General features: G+C 42.6%; 1 protein-coding gene across 2 annotated transcripts; it reads left to right on the top strand.

The window, feature by feature from the left end:
* Positions 1 to 9,897: 9,897 nt before the first annotated feature.
* LOC124008451 (TRAF-interacting protein with FHA domain-containing protein A-like) lies at positions 9,898 to 12,384 on the top strand. 2 transcript variants are annotated; one of them, XM_046319738.1, is made up of 2 exons: positions 9,898 to 9,997; positions 11,362 to 12,384. In XM_046319738.1, exons 1-2 carry the CDS (start codon positions 9,961 to 9,963, stop codon positions 12,027 to 12,029), a joined length of 705 nt encoding a protein of 234 aa, XP_046175694.1. In that variant the 5' UTR covers positions 9,898 to 9,960; the 3' UTR covers positions 12,030 to 12,384. The 2 variants fall into 2 exon arrangements, with proteins under 2 accessions (XP_046175694.1, XP_046175695.1); XM_046319739.1 differs by lacking the exon at positions 9,898 to 9,997 and adding an exon at positions 10,073 to 10,788.
* The last annotated feature ends 7,027 nt before the right edge of the window (positions 12,385 to 19,411 follow it).

Genomic DNA, 19,411 nt, shown 5'->3' with positions numbered 1-19,411 from the left:
TCCAATCAATTGAATTTACCACAAGTGGACTCAAATCAAGTTGTAGAAACATCTGAAGGATGATCAATGGAAACATGATGCACCTGAGCTCAATTTTGAGTCTCATAGCAAAGGGTTTGAATACCTGTGTAAATAAGGTATTTTTATTTTAATACATTTTAAGAGAAATCTAAAACTGTTTTCGCTTAGTCATTTGGCATTGTGTGCAGATTGCTAAGGATTATTTTATTTAACCCATTTTAGAATAAGGCAAGTAGTCTGAATACTTTCCGAAGGCATTGTATATGTCCCACTATTGTTTGTGGAGACATGCTCTGATGAGGGTTGACTGACCGAAAGCTCAGCGACATTTAAAGACATTTGCATCTGACTGGAAGTATGCTGAGACTTTTTCCCTTTGGCCTCCAGAACCTTCACTAGTAGATTCTGTCTTTTATCTAATACATTCTGCTAACACTTGTAACAATCTTTTTAAATACATACAGATGTTTTAGATGACTTTTTATTGGGTAAGAGTGGGACCATTGTGGTGCAAAGGGATTTTGAGAAGCACATACAGCTATGTTTTGACTTCTTTGATCGGCGTGTATATCATCTATCCAGCAGAGGGCAGTAGGCTTCCATAAAGGGAACACACCACAGCCAAACAAAAAGGATCTCAGATGGATATTTGGGTTCATAGAAAACGATAGATTATCTGTAGGCTACCCCCCAACGGAAATTATACATGATCTGTAAACACATCTGTAGTCTCGTGTGGCCAGCCTTCCAACATTATGTACAGTACCCTCATTTGGAAAGGGCACTAGTAACCCTGAGTGAACAAACAAGATCGTGGTTTTTTAAATATTTTATATGGGGGGTGTGTACAGCTGTACAGACCAATACAACTATTTTACAGCATAGGTTAAAATACATATGAATGCTTAATAAATTCTAATTTTCTAACTTACCAGGGGCCTTGAACTTCAAACAAAGGGGTGCATTCACTAGGAACCAAACGGGCCGAAACAGAGGGGGACTCAGTAGCATTAACTTGTACATTTAGAAACGCTTGTTTTCGTTGCTAAATGTTTCACTTTGGTGTACACTAATGAATACATCCCCTAAATCAATATGTACCTGCTGACTTTAAGACTTTGTCCATGCTTGCTTATGGATGGAATTACACTGAACAAAAATATAAACAACATGTGAAGTGTTGGTCACACATTTCAAGAGCTGACACAAAAGACCAAGACATTTCCCATACACACACACACACAAAAAGCTTATTTCTCCAATTTTGGGCACAAATTTCTTTACATCCCTGTTAGTGATCATTATCATTATTATCTCCTTTGCCAATATAATCCATGCACCTGACAGCTGTGGCATATCAAGGAGCTGATTAAACAGCATGATCATTACACAGGTACATCTTGTGCTGGGGAAAATAAAAGACCACTCTAAAATGTGCAGATTTGTTACACAACACAATGCCACAGACGTCTCTAGTTGGGGGACTGCGCAACTGGCATACTGACTGCAGGAATGTCAACTAGAACTGTTGCCAGAGAACTGAATGTTAATTTCTCTACAATAAGCCAACTCCGTCATTTTAGAGAATTTGGCAGTATGTCCAACCGGCCTCACAACCGCAGACCTTGTGTATGGCATTTTGTGGGCTAGCTGTTTGCTGATGTCAACGTTGTGAACAGTGTGTCCCATGGTTGCGGTGGGGTTATGGTATGGGCAGGCATAAGCCAGGGACAACGAACACAACTGCCTTTTATCTATGGCAATTTGAATGCAGAGAGAAACCGTGCCGAGCCCCTGAAGCCCATTGTCATGCCATTCATCCAGTCATCACCTCGTGTTTCAGCATGATAATTCACACCTCCATGTCGCAAAGATCTGTACACAATTCCAGGATGCTGAAAATTTCCCAGTTCTTTCATGGCCTGCATACTCAGACATGTCAATGATTGAGCATGTTTGGGATGTTCTGAAATCACGTGTACGACAGCGTGTTCCAGTTCCCGCCAATATCCAGCAACTTCGCATCAGCCATTGAATAGGAGTGGGACGACATTTCACAGGCCTCAAACAATAGCCTGATCAACTCTATGCGAAGGGGGGGGTGTCACACTGCATGAGGCAAATGGTCACACCAGATACGGACTGGTTTTCTGATCCACGCCACTACCTCTTTTTTGAGGTATCAGTGAACAACAGATGCATATCTGTATTCCCAGTTATGTTAGGTTCATAGATTAGGGCCTAATTAATTTAATTTGAGTGATTCCCTTATATGAACTGTTAAACTCAGTAAAATCGATGAAATTATAGCATGTTGCGTTTATATTTTTGTTCAGTATATATTTTAAACAAATCTGAATCCTTCACAACGACGTAAAACATTTCCACAACTAACATCAAGTTTACAGAGCATTCGGTAAGAGTTCAGACCCCTTGACTTTTTCTACATTTTGTTACATTACAGCCTTATTCTAAAATTGATTAAGTTTTCACCCCTCAATCTACACACAAAATCCCATAATGACAAATCAAATACAGGTTTAGACATTTTTGCAAATGTATTACAAATAAAAAACATATCACATTAACATAAGTATTTAGACTCTTTACTTAGTACTTTGTTGATGCACCTTTGGAAGCGATTACAGCCTCGTCTTCTTGGGTATGACGCAACAAGCTTGGCACACCTGTATTTGGGGAGTTTCTCCCATTCTTCTCTGCAGATCCTCTCAAGCTCTGTAAGGTTGGATGGGGAGCGTCACTGCACAGCTATTTTTAGGTCTCTCAATAGATGTTCGATCGGATTAAAAGGCATTCAGAGACTTGTCCCAAAGCCACTCCTGTGTTGTATTGGCTGTGCGCTTAGGGTCGTTGTCCTGTTGCAATGTGTAACTTCACCCCAGTCTAAGGTCCTGAGCACGTTTTTATCAAGGATCTCTGTACTTTGCTTTTTTCGTTTTCCTTTGATCCTGACTAGTCTCCCAGTCCCTGCCGCTGAAAAACATCCCCAAAGCATGATGCTGCCACAACCTTGCTTCACTGTAGGGATGGTGCCAGGTTTCCTTCAAACGTGACGCTTGGCATTCAGGCTAAATAATTAATTATTGGTTTCATCAGACCAGAGAAGCTTGTTTCTCATGGTCAGTCCTTTAGGTGCCTTTTGGTAAACTCCAAGCGGGATGTTAGGTGCCTTTTACTGAAGAGTGGCTTCTGTCTGGCCACTCTACCACAAAGGCTGCAGAGATGGGAGAGCCTTCCAGAAGGACAACCATCTCCACAGAGGAACTCTGGAGCTCTGTCAGAGTGCCCATCGGGTTCTTGGTCTCCTCCCTGACCAAGGCCTTCTCCTCCGATTGCTCAGTTTGGCCAGGAAGCCAGCTCTAGGAAATATTGGTGGTTCCAAACTTCTTCCATTTAAGAATGGAGGCCACTGTGATCTTGGGGACCTTCAATGTCGCAGAAATTGTTTGGTAGTCTTCTTCTTTCTCGGCTTTCTAAGGACAATTTCTTCAACCTCATGGCTTGGTTTTTGTTCTGACATGCACTGTCAGATGTGGGACCTTATAGACAGGTGTGTGCCGTTCCAAATCCTGTCCAATCAATTGAATTGGCCAAAAGTAGACTAATATCAAGTTGGAGAAACATCAAGGATGATAAATAGAAACAGGATGCACCTGATCTCAATTGCGAATCTCATAGCAAAGGGTCTGAATACTTATGTAAATAAGGTATTCCTCTTTTTTATACATTTGTAAAACTTTCCAAAAACCTGTTTTCGCTTGGTCATTATGGGTATTGTGTGTAGATTGATAGAACATATATATATTTTATCCATTAGAATAATGGCTACAATGTAACAATATGAAAAGTCAAGGGGTCAGAATACTTTCCGAATGCACTGTATGTTTAAAGTGCAGCTGTTAACCAAACAAGTGGTGATGAGGCTTAAGAAATGTAGGTTAACCACTCAAATTCATAGACAGAGCGATTGATACAAGGACCGACCATATATGAGCTAAAAATTTCAGTTTTGAAGCTGCAGTTTGTTTACAAAGAATTGAGTAAGACAAGCTTATATTTGGGGCTCTGATGAACATATTTCTGTGTAGGGCAGTTGAAGGTCATGAGGCATTTAAGTTGTATTCTTCAAGAATCAATGGCTAGGCCTTTACATCATTAACATAATTCCCAAAATGTTGATGAATCCCAGATTGACCCTTTAGACATTTGGTAGACATTTGGTTGACAATGGTTGCATTTATTCACGCAGCCCATATCTGATATTCTTTTCACTAAATTGGCCTTTTGACCTATCAGCTCAGCTATGAAAATGATCTGATGTGAAAAGAACTGATGTGATTGGTCACAATACGAATTAGTGGGGAAAATATATGACACTTGGAATGCCCGTCTAAACGCAGCCATATTGCTTTTTAGTTTTGGAAAGGAAGTCCAAAAAAACAAAACCTTACCTGTTCATGCCAGGCCTAAATCAAGCAAACAGAGGTCATTTGCCATTCTCCTGTACTAAATTGGGAAAGACCTTGACTCATGTGTACCTAAATTCATCACGCTTAACTCTTAGTTTCATACAACTGATCTTGATTCACATCTTTTACCTGGTTAAGTTACTGCAGGCTTTGCCAAGAACATCTCTCCAGAGATGCTCCAAGAGCGAGGGTGATCATAACACCATCATGCCAAGTGTAATATGTTGAGAACTGGGGACATGACAATGACAATCCAACCCATGACACCTAAATAAATTGATGGGCAGTGAAGGGGTTGATTTAGATAGTTAAATTGTGATTGAGCGCTTGAAGTTCAGGGGAGACATAAGTGATAACGTTATTTCACATTGGTAGAGGACGATTCTTCATTTATCATCAGGCACATAACCCCCTTCACATGATCACAATTCAATGATTAAAATGTAATGAGAAGCAACTGATCATCTGCCATCGGACCACTGATTGTGATAAGAATCTGCGATAAGATGTTAATTTAAACAATTATTATACAATTCAGTTTGTCCTCTTGATGACAAAAAAAACAACGTTATCCACATTGGGGTAATGAGCTACCATAAGCAAATATTTGATCATTTACAAATTAACCAACTAGTCAATTGTTGTAGTCCATCGTAGTGGTTTTATTATGCCGTTGTACATTGTCGCATAACTTCAAATTGAACAAGGAAACACAAGATGGTTCGTATTTAAGTCGATATACAGTCACGATTATTTGCTAATAGTAACATCCTACTTGTAACATCCTAACGTGTTGATGCTTCCATTCATCAAATTTAAGAAGTGTGACTTATCAGCAAAAGTTTGTATAACGACACATTACAGTATATCAATACTAAATATTGGAACGTAAAATAAATATGCACGGCTCAAAGGCTTCTGGGAGCCAGAGACTAAAAAGGTAGCTAAAGCACAATACTAAAATAATACAAACCAAAAAAGGCCAAAACAATACAAGTGTAATAAAAATGTTTTTGATGACGAGAAGTCAAACGTTACAATTGCTCCTGAGAATGAAACGCGCTCAGCCACAGATGAATGTGATGGCTGTAACGAGGACGCAGATCTTGTTGAAATAAATACACCTGGAAAGAGGGCGAACCACACACAAGTCAACCGGCGCGAACATGTGTTTAATTTATAAACAATCTACATTCATCGTTCCATTCTCATCAGCAGCAACTTGTGAGACACTTCAATCTAAATGGTCAAATGAATACTCTACATCAGTTACTCACTTTTACCAATGCATGATTTATGTTTAGCTCAATCATTGCCTACAAACCAGCAATGCCAACGAGAGGATTAAGAATTACGATTTTTCGCAGAGCTCTCTAACACATGCTTTTTTTTTCAGACCATTCCTCTCAGAACTGAGGCATGAAGCCCGTCTAAAGAGCGCATCAACTGACTTTTGGCTTACGTCAATCCCGGAGCAAACATCAATTATTCCGGAGCTAGCCAGCTGAAGATTTCCATCAGCCACTCCTGGGCTACAATCACCTATCCGGAGCCGTTTTACTGCCGATGCGGAGCCCCACCGGGCCTTCACGACTGGACTACTGACATTTTCTGCCCGAGGGAGTTATCCAACTGGCCCCTCCGTCGCAACGTTACCTGAACGCCCATCTGTAGCCCGCTAATCATTAGCTGTCTTATTGGCTGCTATCTGAATAGGTCTATCGGACAATTTTTCTTGGGTAACTATAACTACAGTGCCTTGCGAAAGTATTCGGCCCTCTTGAACTTTGCGACCTTTTGCCACATTTCAGGCTTCAAACATAAAGATATAATACTGTATTTTTTGTGAAGAATCAACAACAAGTGGGACACAATCATGAAGTGGAACAACATTTATAATAACATTTATAATCAATAATTTTGCACGCCCAATTTTTCCACAACATTTTCAGACAAGATAAAACGGCCAAAGGGGGCGGTGTTGTAATCTACTGCAAAGATAGCCTGCAGAGTTCTGTTCTACTATCCAGGTCTGTACCCAAACAATTTGAACTTCTACTTTTAAAAATCCACCTCTCTAAAAACAAGTCTCGCACCATTGCCGCCTGCTATAGACCACCCTCTGCCCCCAGCTGTGCTCTGGACACCATATGTGAACTGATTGCCCCCCATCTATCTTCAGAGCTTGTGCTGCTAGGCGACCTAAACTGGAACATGCTTAACACCTCAGCCATCATACAATCTAAGCTTGATGCCCTCAATCTCACACGAATTATCAATGAACCAACCAGGTACCACCCCAAAGCCGTAAACACGGGCACCCTCATAGATATCATCCTAACCAACTTGCCCTCTAAATACACCTCTGCTGTTTTCAACTAAGTTCTCAGCGATCACTGCCTCATTGTGTCCGTAATGGGTCAGCGGTCAAACAACCTCCATTCATCACTGTCAAACGCTCCCTAAAACACTTCAGCGAGCAGGCCTTTCTAATCAACCTGGCCCGGTTACCTGGAAGGATATTGATCTCATCCCGTCAGTAGAGGATGCCTGGTTATTTTTTTTAAATGCCTTCCCCACCATCTTAAATAAGCATGACCCAATCAAGAAATTTAGAACTAGGAACAGATATAGCCCTTGGTTCTCTCCAGACCGGACTGCCCTTAACCAACACAAAAACATCCTATGGCGTTCTGCATTAGCATCGAACAGCCCCCGTGATATGCAACTTTTCAGGGAAGCAAGACAACAATATACACAGGCAGTTAGAAAAGCCAAGGCTAGCTTTTTCAAGCAGAAATTTGCTTCCTGCAACACAAACTCAAAAAAGTTCTGGGACACTGTAAAGTCCATGGAGAATAAGAACACCTCCTCCCAGCTGCCCACTGCACTGAGGACAGGAAACACTGTCACCACCAATAAATCCACTATAATTGATCATTTCAATAAGCATTTTTCTACAGCTGGCCATGCTTTCCACCTGGCTACCCATACCCCGGTCAACAGCACTGCACCCCCCACAGCAACTCGCCCAAGCATTCCACATTTCTCCTTCTCCCGAATCCAGTCAGCTGATGTTCTGAAAGAGCTGCATGATCTGGACACCTACAAATCAGCCGGGCTAGACAATCTGGACCCTTTCTTTCTAAAATGATCTGCCGAATTTGTTGCAACTCCTATTACTAGACTGTTCAACCTCTCTTTCGTGTCGTCTGAGTTTCCCAAAGATTGGAAAGCAGCTGCGGTCATCCCCCTCTTCAAAGGGGGGGACACTCTTGACCCAAACTGCTACAGACCTATATCTATCCTGCCCTGCCTTTAAGGTCTTCGAAAGACAAGTCAACAAACAGATTACTGACCATTTCGAATCCCACCATACCTTCTCCGCTATGCAATCTGGTTTCAGAGCTGGTCATGGGTGCACCTCAGCCACGCTCAAGGTCTTAAACAATATCTTAACCGCCATCGATAAGAAACAATACTGTGCAGCTGTATTCATTGACCTGGCCAAGGCTTTCGACTCTGTCAATCACCACATCCTCATCGGCAGACTCGACAGCCTTGGTTTCTCAAATGATTGCCTCGCCTGGTTCACCAACTACTTCTCTGATAGAGTTCAGTGTGTCAAATCGGAGGGTCTGTTGTCCGGGCCTCTGGCAGTCTCCATGGGGGTGCCACAGTGTTCAGTTCTTGGACCGACTCTTCTCTGTATACATCAATGATGTCGCTCTTGCTGCTGGTGAGTCTCTGATCCACCTCTACGCAGACGACACCATTCTGTATACTTCTGGCCCTTCTTTGGACACTATGTTAACAACCCTCCAGACGAGCTTCAATGCCACACAACTCTCCTTCCGTGGCCTCCAATTGCTCTTAAATACAAATAAAACTGAATGCATGCTCTTCAACCGATCGCTGCCTGCAACTGCACGCATGTCCAACATCACTACTCTGGACGATTCTGACTTAGAATATGTGGACAATTACAAATACCTAGGTGTCTGGTTAGACTGTAAACTCTCCTTCCAGACTCAAATCAAACATCTCCAATCCAAAGTTAAATCTAGAATTGGCTTCCTATTTTGCAACAAAGCATCCTTCACTCATGATGCCAAACATACCCTTGTAAAACTGACCATCCTACCGGTCCTCGACTTCGGCGATGTCATAGCCTCCAATACCCTACTCAATAAATTGGATGCAGTCTATCACAGTGCCATCCGTTTTGTCACCAAAACCCCATATACTACCCACCACTGCGCTCTCGTTGGCTGGCCCTCGCTTCATACTCGTCGCCAAACTCACTGGCTCCAGGTCATCTACAAGACCCTTCTAGGTAAAGTCCCCCCTTATCTCAGCTCACTGGTCACCATAGCAGCACGCACTCCAGCAGGTATATCTCTCTGGTCACCCCCAAAACCAATTCTTCCTTCCACCTGGCCATGCTGCTGCTCCAGTTTCAACTGTTCTGCCTTATTATTATTATTCGACCATGCTGGTCATCTATGAACATTTGAACATCTTGGCCATGTTCTGTTATAATCTCCACCCGGCACAGCCAGAAGAGGACTGACCACCCCACATAGCATGGTTTCTTCCTAGGTTTTGGCCTTTCATGGGAGTTTTTCCTAGCCACCGTGCTTCTACACCTGCATTGCTTGCTGTTTGGGGTTTTAGGCTGGGTTTCTGTACAGCACTTTGAGATATCAGCTGATGTACGAAGGGCTATATAAATAAATTTGATTTGGTCTCACCTCATTTGCTCACATTGTATATAGACTTATTTTTCTACTGTATTATTGACTGTATGTCTGTTTTACTCCATGTGTAACTTTGTGTTGTTGTATGTGTCGAACTGCTTTGCTTTATCTTGGCCAGGTCGCAATTGTAAATGGGAACTTGTTCTCAACTTGCCAACCTGGTTAAATAAAGGTTAAATAAAACTTGTTTTTTTAAAGCAGCTAACTTGGCAAATGCGCTAGCTAGTTATTCACCACCTCTACAACACGCCAAAAGCTTGTTACTGCAAAAACACTGATAACATTCTTCAGTACAGGTAGAAATTCCATATGGATAAACCTCGAGTCAATTTCAAATGTCTTAGTACAGCAGTTTTTTTAAAGATGTTATCGACCAGAAATATTGAATATTACACTTACATCAATCGGTTAACGTTGGTTACTTCACTTTCGTATACAAATGTCTTCACGGCGTTCTAAGAGCGGGAAACCCCCTAGCCTGCTGAGATGCGTTATGCTAGCTGATTGGTTAGACAACCAATTGTTCTTTGATTAGCCTGTGAATTGACCAATGACATTAAGTTGTTACAGCGTTACTAACGCCAAGAGTAGGCACGTAATACGGACCATCAGTCACATGAGCAAACATTGAATAGCTTGAAACTGCTTAGGCAAGTCGAGGTTATTTATTAGCCTTATACCATTATACTATGATTATGCCACGATTCGTACCAACTACTTCGAATGGTATGACTTATGATATTAGCTTGCTTGGTATACGTATTGTAATGAAACAGCAGTAAGCAGGTCTCGAACCCTCGACCTTCGAGCCGAGGTCCGGCGCGCTATCGACTTTCCCGCAAATGCATGCTCGTGCGGCAGGATCGTTTCCGCGCTTATAAACCCAGGGTCGTTACAGTACTTTATTGAACACATATAGACACTCTTCACTTTATTATCACCATGATCCGTAGAGCTATGTGTCGCAGGCAACCAAGATTCGGGGTTTTGGCATGCTGATTACAGGTGGCAGTCGATGATTGACAATAGCCCCCCTTTCCCCAAAAAGTTAATTTGACATGCAATTTCATCACAGATAAGAAGCTAGTTGGTTTAACTGATACTGCTCCTTTGTCGACTGTACTCACACGGTCATAAAATAGCCCTATGAGCCTGCCTGTTACTGAAAATCGTAAGGAAGTTGTATAGAACCTGTCAAAGTGAAAGCATAATCAGACGTTCCCTAAACATCGAGCTATGACTAGCAGCAGTTCACTGCCACTGGTGGTGCTATGTATGGTGCTGCTGGTTCTGGTTTACGTAAGGATCACCCCCTTCCTGTTTTTTTGGTCCCGGCAGTATCCTCCGATACCCGTTATAGTTGACACAACACTTTGTGCGCCAATAGGCAACAGTTGTACTGGTTCTAGTAAACAAAGCAAGTCAACCGTCGGAGACAGCCTACTGTATAATGTAGCCCGATCTTTCGAGACGCTACAAGCAAAATAAATAATCCTACAGCCTACCCAATTTTACAGGTAAAATATAGCACGTTTGAAAGTGAACATTCAGAATGGTTTTGTTTGAACGAATGTCATATGTGATTCTCACTAAAATGTCAGACAAACCTAGTATTGTCATTGGTGCTTAAGAAAAAGAAACGTGGAAGATATTTACAGATTATATATCTAACATGTTATTCACCTTTCTCTGATGACAATATAGAATGACCTTTGTGAAAAAGCAGTCTATCCTAAAACGTTTCCCTGTGTACACTTGAAAAAGGCTACATTCGTATCACAGTGGAATTACTTTAAGCCAACTTTTTAGAGGAAATGCTGACAGGCTGAGGGTGTGGAATGATGATGCAATTCTAAGAACTAAAAATGTTAGAACAAATAACAAAGCACCTTGAGATTTTGTACTGCTTTATGGAAATACCCTAAATATTCTTCCTATGGATTAGAGCAATAGAATTAAGTGTTTTTCATTCCATCACCCTCTGACATCCTCTATCTGAGCTGGTATTCTCTGTCTAGTAATGAGACTTATTTAGTGCCAGAATAACAAAAAATAATCCATTTGAACATTCCTCTCTGTTTTTCTCTTAGACCAAGTTAACCAGAAAGTGAAAGACAACATCCCTTCAATTGCATCAGCCATCATAAGATCCATCATGGAGGTGTCTCACACTGTGGAAACAGAGGAGCTGATGACATGCCTCCAGATCCAGCTCTACCACCCCCAGCAGGCTTCCAGGGCTCTGTACCGCATGTTGCCTTTGGAAACCAGACACAAGCTCCAGGCCGAGGACCCAGTGAGGCTGGGCCGGGATGCCCAGGCCTGCACCTTCGTGCTGGCCGACCCCCGTGTCTCCCGCAAGCAGCTGTCCTTGCAGGCCTACCGCACCTCCAACAGCCCGGACATGCTATTTTCTGTGCAGAACCTCAGCCAGAAGGGACGTGTGACTGTCAATGGGTTTGAGCTGGGGTTCCTGGAGAGGGCAGAGCTGCCTGGTAAGGCCCTGATACGGTTCGGGGAATATGAGATGCTGATACGCCGTGAGAATGGAGAGGCGAAGGGGAGCTTTGAGGTGGAGTTTGGGGTGCTGGCAGTACCCCCTTCCAGAGAGATGGGCATGGTCGTGCCAAATATGGTGCCCGTCATGGACACGGGCTCAGACCTTTCAACCAATGGCATCCCACCACTCATGAGCCAAGGGCCAATGGAGATGGATGAGACAATCATGTACCAATCAGGCAGGGCGCTTCTTCCATAAAATAGTTGTACTACAATGACAGCCATATTGTTTTGATTATATTGTATTATTTTTTCTTCAACTAGAAGCAGTTTTCTTGAAAAATGCTGATGTTAAACATTCTGAAAGCTTAAATCAAAATGTTGACTGTATGTGGTGCCAAGCTATCAGTACCTCAAATGTTTTTATATTCTACCTTTATAACCCACTCCTCAAGTATTATTCACTGTTATGTTATTTTATCAAATGTGAAACTAAAGCTTGTGAATATTACCCTTTTTCATGATACCCAAATAAGAGCAAGTATCAGAATTCAATGAAGGATGGGGTTAGGAAGGATACTGTTTTGTAAATGTTGATTAAAATAGCAAAACTGTTTTATTTGATTATCATGTTACACATCATATTAAAGGCTTTGGCAAGTACAAGTAACTAAAATTTAACCTGCGAGGAACCAAGGCACATTCTGAAAAACTGGCTATATCTGTATATGTTTTAGTCTATCTGCATGTGAGATGAGATATGACCTCAATTTGCTCACTTTGACCCCATCTGTCTCACCATTGTCACCTGTGACACCTCAGATGGAACACTAGGAGCTGTCCTCTCCTCTCACAGATGCAGAGTGGCATTGAGAGGCCCGTCGCCTTCACCTCAAGATCCCTGAGCCCCACTAAACAACGGTACTCTCTGGGTGAACGAGAAGCACTGGCCTGTGTCTGGGCGTACGAAATGTGGCACCTCTACTTATATGGCCGGCTGTTCACATTTCGACCCACCCTCCAGTCCCTCACTACGCTACTGTCGGCATACGGAACTGGCCACAAGCCACTTCAGGTTCAACAGATGGGCCGACTGCATCAGACAGTATGACTATCAGCTGAAGTTCACTCCGGGGAGGGATAACGTGGTGGCAGACCTCTCACGCTCCTCCGATCGTCTTGCCAGACGACAACGAAACAGCTCGTACAAATACTCTACGCTCCCCTTCAGTCAGCCGTCTCACTAGAGGAGCTGAAGCAAGCATCGTAACAGGATCAACCTGTAAGACAGCATGTTTCACTTATCGCCAATATCCAACAACTTCGCACAGCCATTGAAGAGGAGTGGGACAACATTCCACAGGCCACAATTAACAGCCTGACCAACTCTATCTGAATGAGATGTGTAGAGCAAATGATGGTCAAACCAGATACTGACTTGTTTTCTGCATCAAAACTTCCTACAAAGTGTATCTTTCTTCAAGTTTAGCATTAAATCCACACATATTTGAAGTATCTGAATGATGGTGAAGGCGTTGACGTTATTTACAATATACAACTGGGGTTGGCAACTAGGTCTGGATGCCGTGAAAAAAAAAAAATATAGGCCTTCAGGCTAGTCTACTCCAGTGACATGAAATAGGGTATATACTAAAAAATATATACAAACCTTAAATAACTTTTGGTTCTCAGTCAAGTGAAATTATAAAATGGAAAATGCATCACTTGTGCACCATTGCGCTCTGAAGAGTAAACAAGGATACAACCAGTGGCGACCCATCATTCAGGTCGCCCAACCTGTTTGTTTGTTTGTTTTTTGTTGTTGCCTGTTTTGCATGTTATTTTGGCATTAATACATGTCACATATCAGTTTGCAAACAATGTAAAACATATAATAATAAGTTAACACAGCTGCATACAAACACGGTCTCTTTTTTGCTTTCTTAAGGCATTTTCAAAACGCAGGTATTTCAGCCTAGCTCAGTACATTCTTTAGTGGTGGGGAAGCCAGCGGAAAATACGGAGCACAGGGTTTGGAAATGTTTTCTAGTTGTGCCGTGATTTGCTCAGTGTACTGTCACTCATGGGGATATATACGTCAATAAAAAATCTACGTCACTGAATAATCTACGGGGAGAGCTAAAATATGCAAGCCCCTTGGGTGCTGCCATAGATTTACATTAGAAGTGCCTATTGTTAGAGTTGCGTAAATTCAAATCTGGTATCAGGATAAACATAACAATGAGTCACCGATTTTATACTATGTATTTTTTATTAGCTAAGTAATAAATGGCAAGTGCAACTTTCGTATATACGGGCTCACTGGAATACCACGCAGGGCAGAACAAAGAACTGACAAGACGTATGTAAAACAGTATTCTTTATACTGTGATAGACATAGTTCCAAAACGTCTGTTGGCCTATCACAGTAGAGACTGGGCGTGGTTTAAACTTGCCCAGCCCATTGCAGGCGCTCAGGCGGGTCCCCGCCTCTTGGCGCTTCTTGGAGTTCTCCCTCCTCGATGTATAGATCCTTACTGTTCTGGTATCGCAGCCTAGTTAGAACAGTTGCTCAGTTCCTGCTATTGTGTTGTTCAGTATTTTTCCATCTCAGTTAAACCTCGTGATGACCACCCCTCCCTATCACAACTTTGTAAGATACAGCAAGTCACACCATGTGCTCAATATTGTTACATACAAACACAAGGACAAAGCATCTGCTGGGCTGTTATCTATAGTTTTGCAACATGCAGGTCACACCATGTTACTCAGTTCTTGTCACACACAAACAGGCAAGTAGCAAGCAGTTGTTTAATATCATAATGATGCTCCCTCCAGTGCACAAATGCAGACACCTCACACAACCAACATCAGATAATATTTAATCATATATATCTAATGGCTATAATGTAAAATACAGGATCCAACACTATTCAAGAAGGCTCAAGGTCATTGGCCACAGATAAAATTACGTCAAAACATGTTATATCTACCGTAGCTTTGATTGGACTGATCATGTCAACATCATACTTTCAAAATAGCTAGCAAGCCAGACTAGCAGTCATCATCTTGTATCAAGTTGACAATCTACTGGTAAATCCTTGTCATATGAATACAAATTATAGATAAAATGTGTCAGTGCTCATCGACCATTGGACATATACATTACACAACAAGTTGGAAATTGCAAATTTAACAATGAGTGGTTTGGAAGGAATCAGTGGCTAACTGCAAGTGTTGCAAAGCAATCACTAGCCTGCTATTCAGTGGAGTGGGTGTGCGGTCTAAGGGTCTCTTGCAAGCTTAAAATTATAAACATTCAACACCATGGGCCAGAAAAGGTTGAATACATTGGCCATGCTGTCAATCCAGCATGACTTCTGCTGCTTCAAAACAACTAGAAACTTGGAACTGGGAAATCGCAGACTTCAGTAAGATCAAGACAACTGGGAACTCTGGAAAAAACAAGCTCAGACTGGGAAAATAACTTTTGAACGGTCATCCAACTCAGAATTCCAAATCGGGAACTCTGGCCTCTAAAGCTCCGACCTGAAGATCACTGTGATTCAACCTTTTTTCCCCTGAGTTCCCAGTTATCCCAAAAGCACCATCTCTCCAGAGAATGCCAGACTTTGATGACAAAATTTGTCCACAAGGACAGCCACACCACGTTCCCGTTCAGGTTAACACACCACAAAAAGGTGAGTACAAAAATGTATTGTATGCTGCTGCGTAAATTATGTAATATGCCAGGGAGATAGTATTACTTTTTTAGCTACAGTATACATAAGTGTCGTAAGCTGTTAGTAGCCCATGTACCTCACCCTAATAATTTGGTCCCTTTTTCCCTCATAATTTAACCTACTGTTCTGACTTGCTGGTGCACATGTAGCCTATAGCCTGTTTTAGAGCTTTCATTGTCTGCTTATACGCCCCCATTTTTTTATCCTACAGTTGTGACTTGGTGTACCGGGAGAATACTGTTAAGAACAGCCCATGTTCTGAATTCTGTTGCTGTACATTTCAAAAGTGCTGAACAAATAGTTATATTAACTACATCTGTCCTAGCTCGCTCATTAATGTATTCATCAAAATGACGGATTCCCTCTCTTATCCGTTCGTCCCCTTATGACAGTTTGTACATCCCAATTGTCAGTAGAAACCACATTTGTTTAAGCAAGTCTGCCATATTAGCTATGTTTATTTAAAAGGCAGTAAATGAGGCTGAATTAACTGATTCGCTGCCAGACAAGGCTCCGCTGATAGCAAGATATAGCAGTGATAAGATGTTGGGACTGCTGTCGGGCCATAACAGTTTGTTGGCAACATTTGTCACCATTATAGTGCAATTAATGTATTGTTTAGTGTTGTGTTGTGTAGTGGCTTTGCTGCATGCATCTAAAAAAATGGAGAGGTTGCTCCACCAAGATTACATGCTAAAATCACCACTGGAGGCAGTGAACAGCAATCTTCAAGTCTTTCCACAGATTTTCAATGGGATTCAAGTGTGGGCTTTGGCTGGGCAACTCAAGGACTTTCACATTCTTATTCTGAAGCCATTTCAGCATTGCTTTGACTGTATGCTTGGGGTCTGTTGGAAAGTAAATCTTCGCCCCCAGTCTATGGTCGTTTGGCACTCTGAAGCAGGTTCTCATGTATTTGGCTCCATTCATTGTTCCTTCTATCCTAACCAGTCCTCCAGTCCCTGCCACTAAAAAACATCCCCATAGCATGATGCTGCCACCATCATGCTTCACAGTAGGGATGGTGTTAAACAGGTGCCTGGTTTTCTCCAGACATAGTGCTTTACATTCAGGCCACAGAGTTCAATTTTAGTCAATCAGACCATTATCTTTTGTCTTATGCGCTGTCTTTCAAGTGCCTTTTTGCAAACTCCAGGCATGCTGTCATGTGCCTTTTTCTCAAGAGTGGCTTCTGTCTGGCCACTCTCCCATAAAGCCCAGATTGGTTTAGTGCTGTAGAAACTTGTACTTCTGGTAAGTTCTCCCATCTCAGCCAAGGAACTCTGCATTTTTTTCTGTCAAAGTGGTCATTGGGTTCTTGGTCACCTCCCTGACAAAGGTCCTTCTTGCCCGTTTGATCAGTTTGGTTGGACGGCCAGCTCTAGGCAGAGTTTGGGTAGTTCCATATTTTTTAAATTTCCCAGTAATGTCTCTTATGACCGAAAATAACTTCTGGACATCAGGACTGTGATTACTCACAATGGACTGGCAGAATCCTTTTTTTTCTCCTAAAAATGAGTCTGACTGTCGATGCAAACAATATACTGAAAAAGGGCAGGATGCCTTCGGAGAATTTGTAGGCGATCGAATAAACCGCCGCTTCCTTCCCTTCTGCTAGCAAATGTGAAAACTTTGGACAATAAAATAGATGACCTACGCAGAAGATTAAACTACCAACAGGACATTCAAAACTGTAATATCTTATGCTTCATGGAGACGTGGCTGAATGACGACACTATCAACATACAGCTGGCTGGTTATACGCTGCACTGGCAGGACAGTGGCGTCTGGTAAGACAAGGGGCGGCGGACTATGCATTTTCGTAAATAACAGCAGGTGCACGATATCAAAGGAAGTCTCGAGCTATTGCTCGCCTAAGGTAGAGTATCTCATGATACACTGTAGACCACACTACTTACATAGAGTTTTCCTCTGTATTTTTCATAGCTGTTTACATACCACCACAATCAGAGGCTGGCACTAAGACCGCATTGAATGAGCTGTATTCTGCCATAAGCAAACAAGAAAAAGCTCACCCAGAGGCGGTGCTCCTTGTAGGCAGGGACTTTAATGCAGGGAAACTTAAATCCATTTTAACAAATTTCTATCAGCATGTTAAATGTGCAACCAGAGGAGAAAAGAAAACTGGACCACCTTTACTCCACACACAGAAACGCATACAAAGCTCGCCCTCCATTTGGCAAATCTGACCATAATTCTATCCTCCCGATTCCTGCTTACAAGCAACAATTAAAGCAGGATGCACCAGTGACTAGATCAATAAAAAAGTGGTCAGATGAAGCAGATGCTAAGCTACAGGACTGTTTTGATAGCACAAACTGGAATATGTTCTGGGATTCCTCCGATGGCATTGAGGAGTACACCACATCAGTCATTGGCTTCATCAATAAGTGCATCGATGACGTCATCCCCACAGTGACAGTGCGTACATACCCCAACCAGAAGCCATGGATTACAGGCAACATCTGCACTGAGATAAAGGCTAGAGCTGCCGCTTTCAAGGAGCGGGACTCTAACCCAGAAGCTTATAAGAAATCCCACTATGCCCTCCGACGAACCATCAAACAGGCAAAGCGTCAATACAAGACTAAGATCGAATCGTACAACACCAGCTCTGATGCTCGTTGGATGTGGCAGGGCTTGCAAACCATTACAGACTACAAAGGGAAGCACAGCCGAGAGCTTCCCAGTGACAGAAGCCTACAAGACGAGCTAAACTCCTTCTATGCTCGCTTCGAGGCAAATAACACTGAAACATGCATGAGAGCACCAGTTGTTCTGGAAGACTGTGATCACACTCTCCGCAGTCAATGTGAGTAAGACCTTTAAACAGGTCAACATTCACAAGGCCGCAGGGCCAGACAGATTACCAGGATGTGTACTGTGAGCATGTGCTGACCAACTGGCAAGTGTCTTCACTGACATTTTAAACCTCTCCCTGTCCGAGTCTGTAATACCAACATGTTTTAAGCAGACCACCATAGTGCCTGTACCAAAGATCACTAAGGTAACCTTCCTAAATGACTACCGACCCGTAGCACCTACATCTGAAGCCATGAAGTGCTTCAAACGGCTGGTCATGGCTCACATCAACACCATTATCCCAGGAACCCTAGACCCACTACAATTTGCATACCGCCCCAACAGATCCACAGATGATGCAATCTCTATTGCACTCCACACTGCCCTTTCCCATCTGGACAAAAGGAACACCTATGTGAGAATGCTATTCATTGACTACAGCTCAGCATTCAACACCATAGTGCCCTCAAAGCTCATCAATAAGCTAAGGACCCTGGGACTAAACACCTCCCTCTGCAACTGGATCCTGGACTTCCAGACAGGTTGCCCCCAGGTGGTAAGGGTAGGTAACAACACATCCTCCACGCTGATCCTCAACACAGGGGACCCTCAAGGGTGCGTGCTCACTCATGACTGCATGGCCAGGCACGGCTCCAACACTATCATTATGTTTGCTGATGACACAACAGTGGTAGGCCTGATCACCGACAAAGACGAGACAGCCTATAGGGAGGTCAGAGACCTGGCCGTGTGTTGCCAGGACAACAACCTCTCCCTCAATGTGATTAAGACAAAGGAGATGACAGGAAAAAGAGGACCGAGCACTCCCCCATTCTCATCGACAGAGTTGCAGTGGAGTAGGTTGAGAGCTTCAAGTTCCTTGGTAGCCCCCACATTGACTCTGTACCGCTACACCCCCCCCCTTCCCCATATATAGTCTCGCTATTGTTATTTTACTGCTGCGCTTAAATTACTTTTCTTTTTACTTTTATTTCTTATTCTTATCCGTATTTTGTTTTAACTGCATTGTTAGGGGCTCGTAAGAAAGCATTTCACTGTTTCACCTGTTGTATTC

This window comes from Oncorhynchus gorbuscha, linkage group LG21 (assembly GCF_021184085.1).
Source record: "Oncorhynchus gorbuscha isolate QuinsamMale2020 ecotype Even-year linkage group LG21, OgorEven_v1.0, whole genome shotgun sequence".
NCBI classification, from domain to species: domain Eukaryota; kingdom Metazoa; phylum Chordata; class Actinopteri; order Salmoniformes; family Salmonidae; genus Oncorhynchus; species Oncorhynchus gorbuscha.
The sequence above is the reverse complement of the archived record's forward strand: the minus strand, read 5'-3'. Positions and strand labels throughout refer to the sequence as shown.

Bases quoted from the DNA above. Each gene is read 5' to 3' on its own strand.
- LOC124008451 (XM_046319738.1), top strand. From the start codon at position 9,961: ATGATTATGCCACGATTCGTACCAACTACTTCGAATG. The intron at 9,998-11,361 runs GTATGACTTATG...TTTTTCTCTTAG, and splicing joins CGTACCAACTACTTCGAATG to ACCAAGTTAACCAGAAAGTG.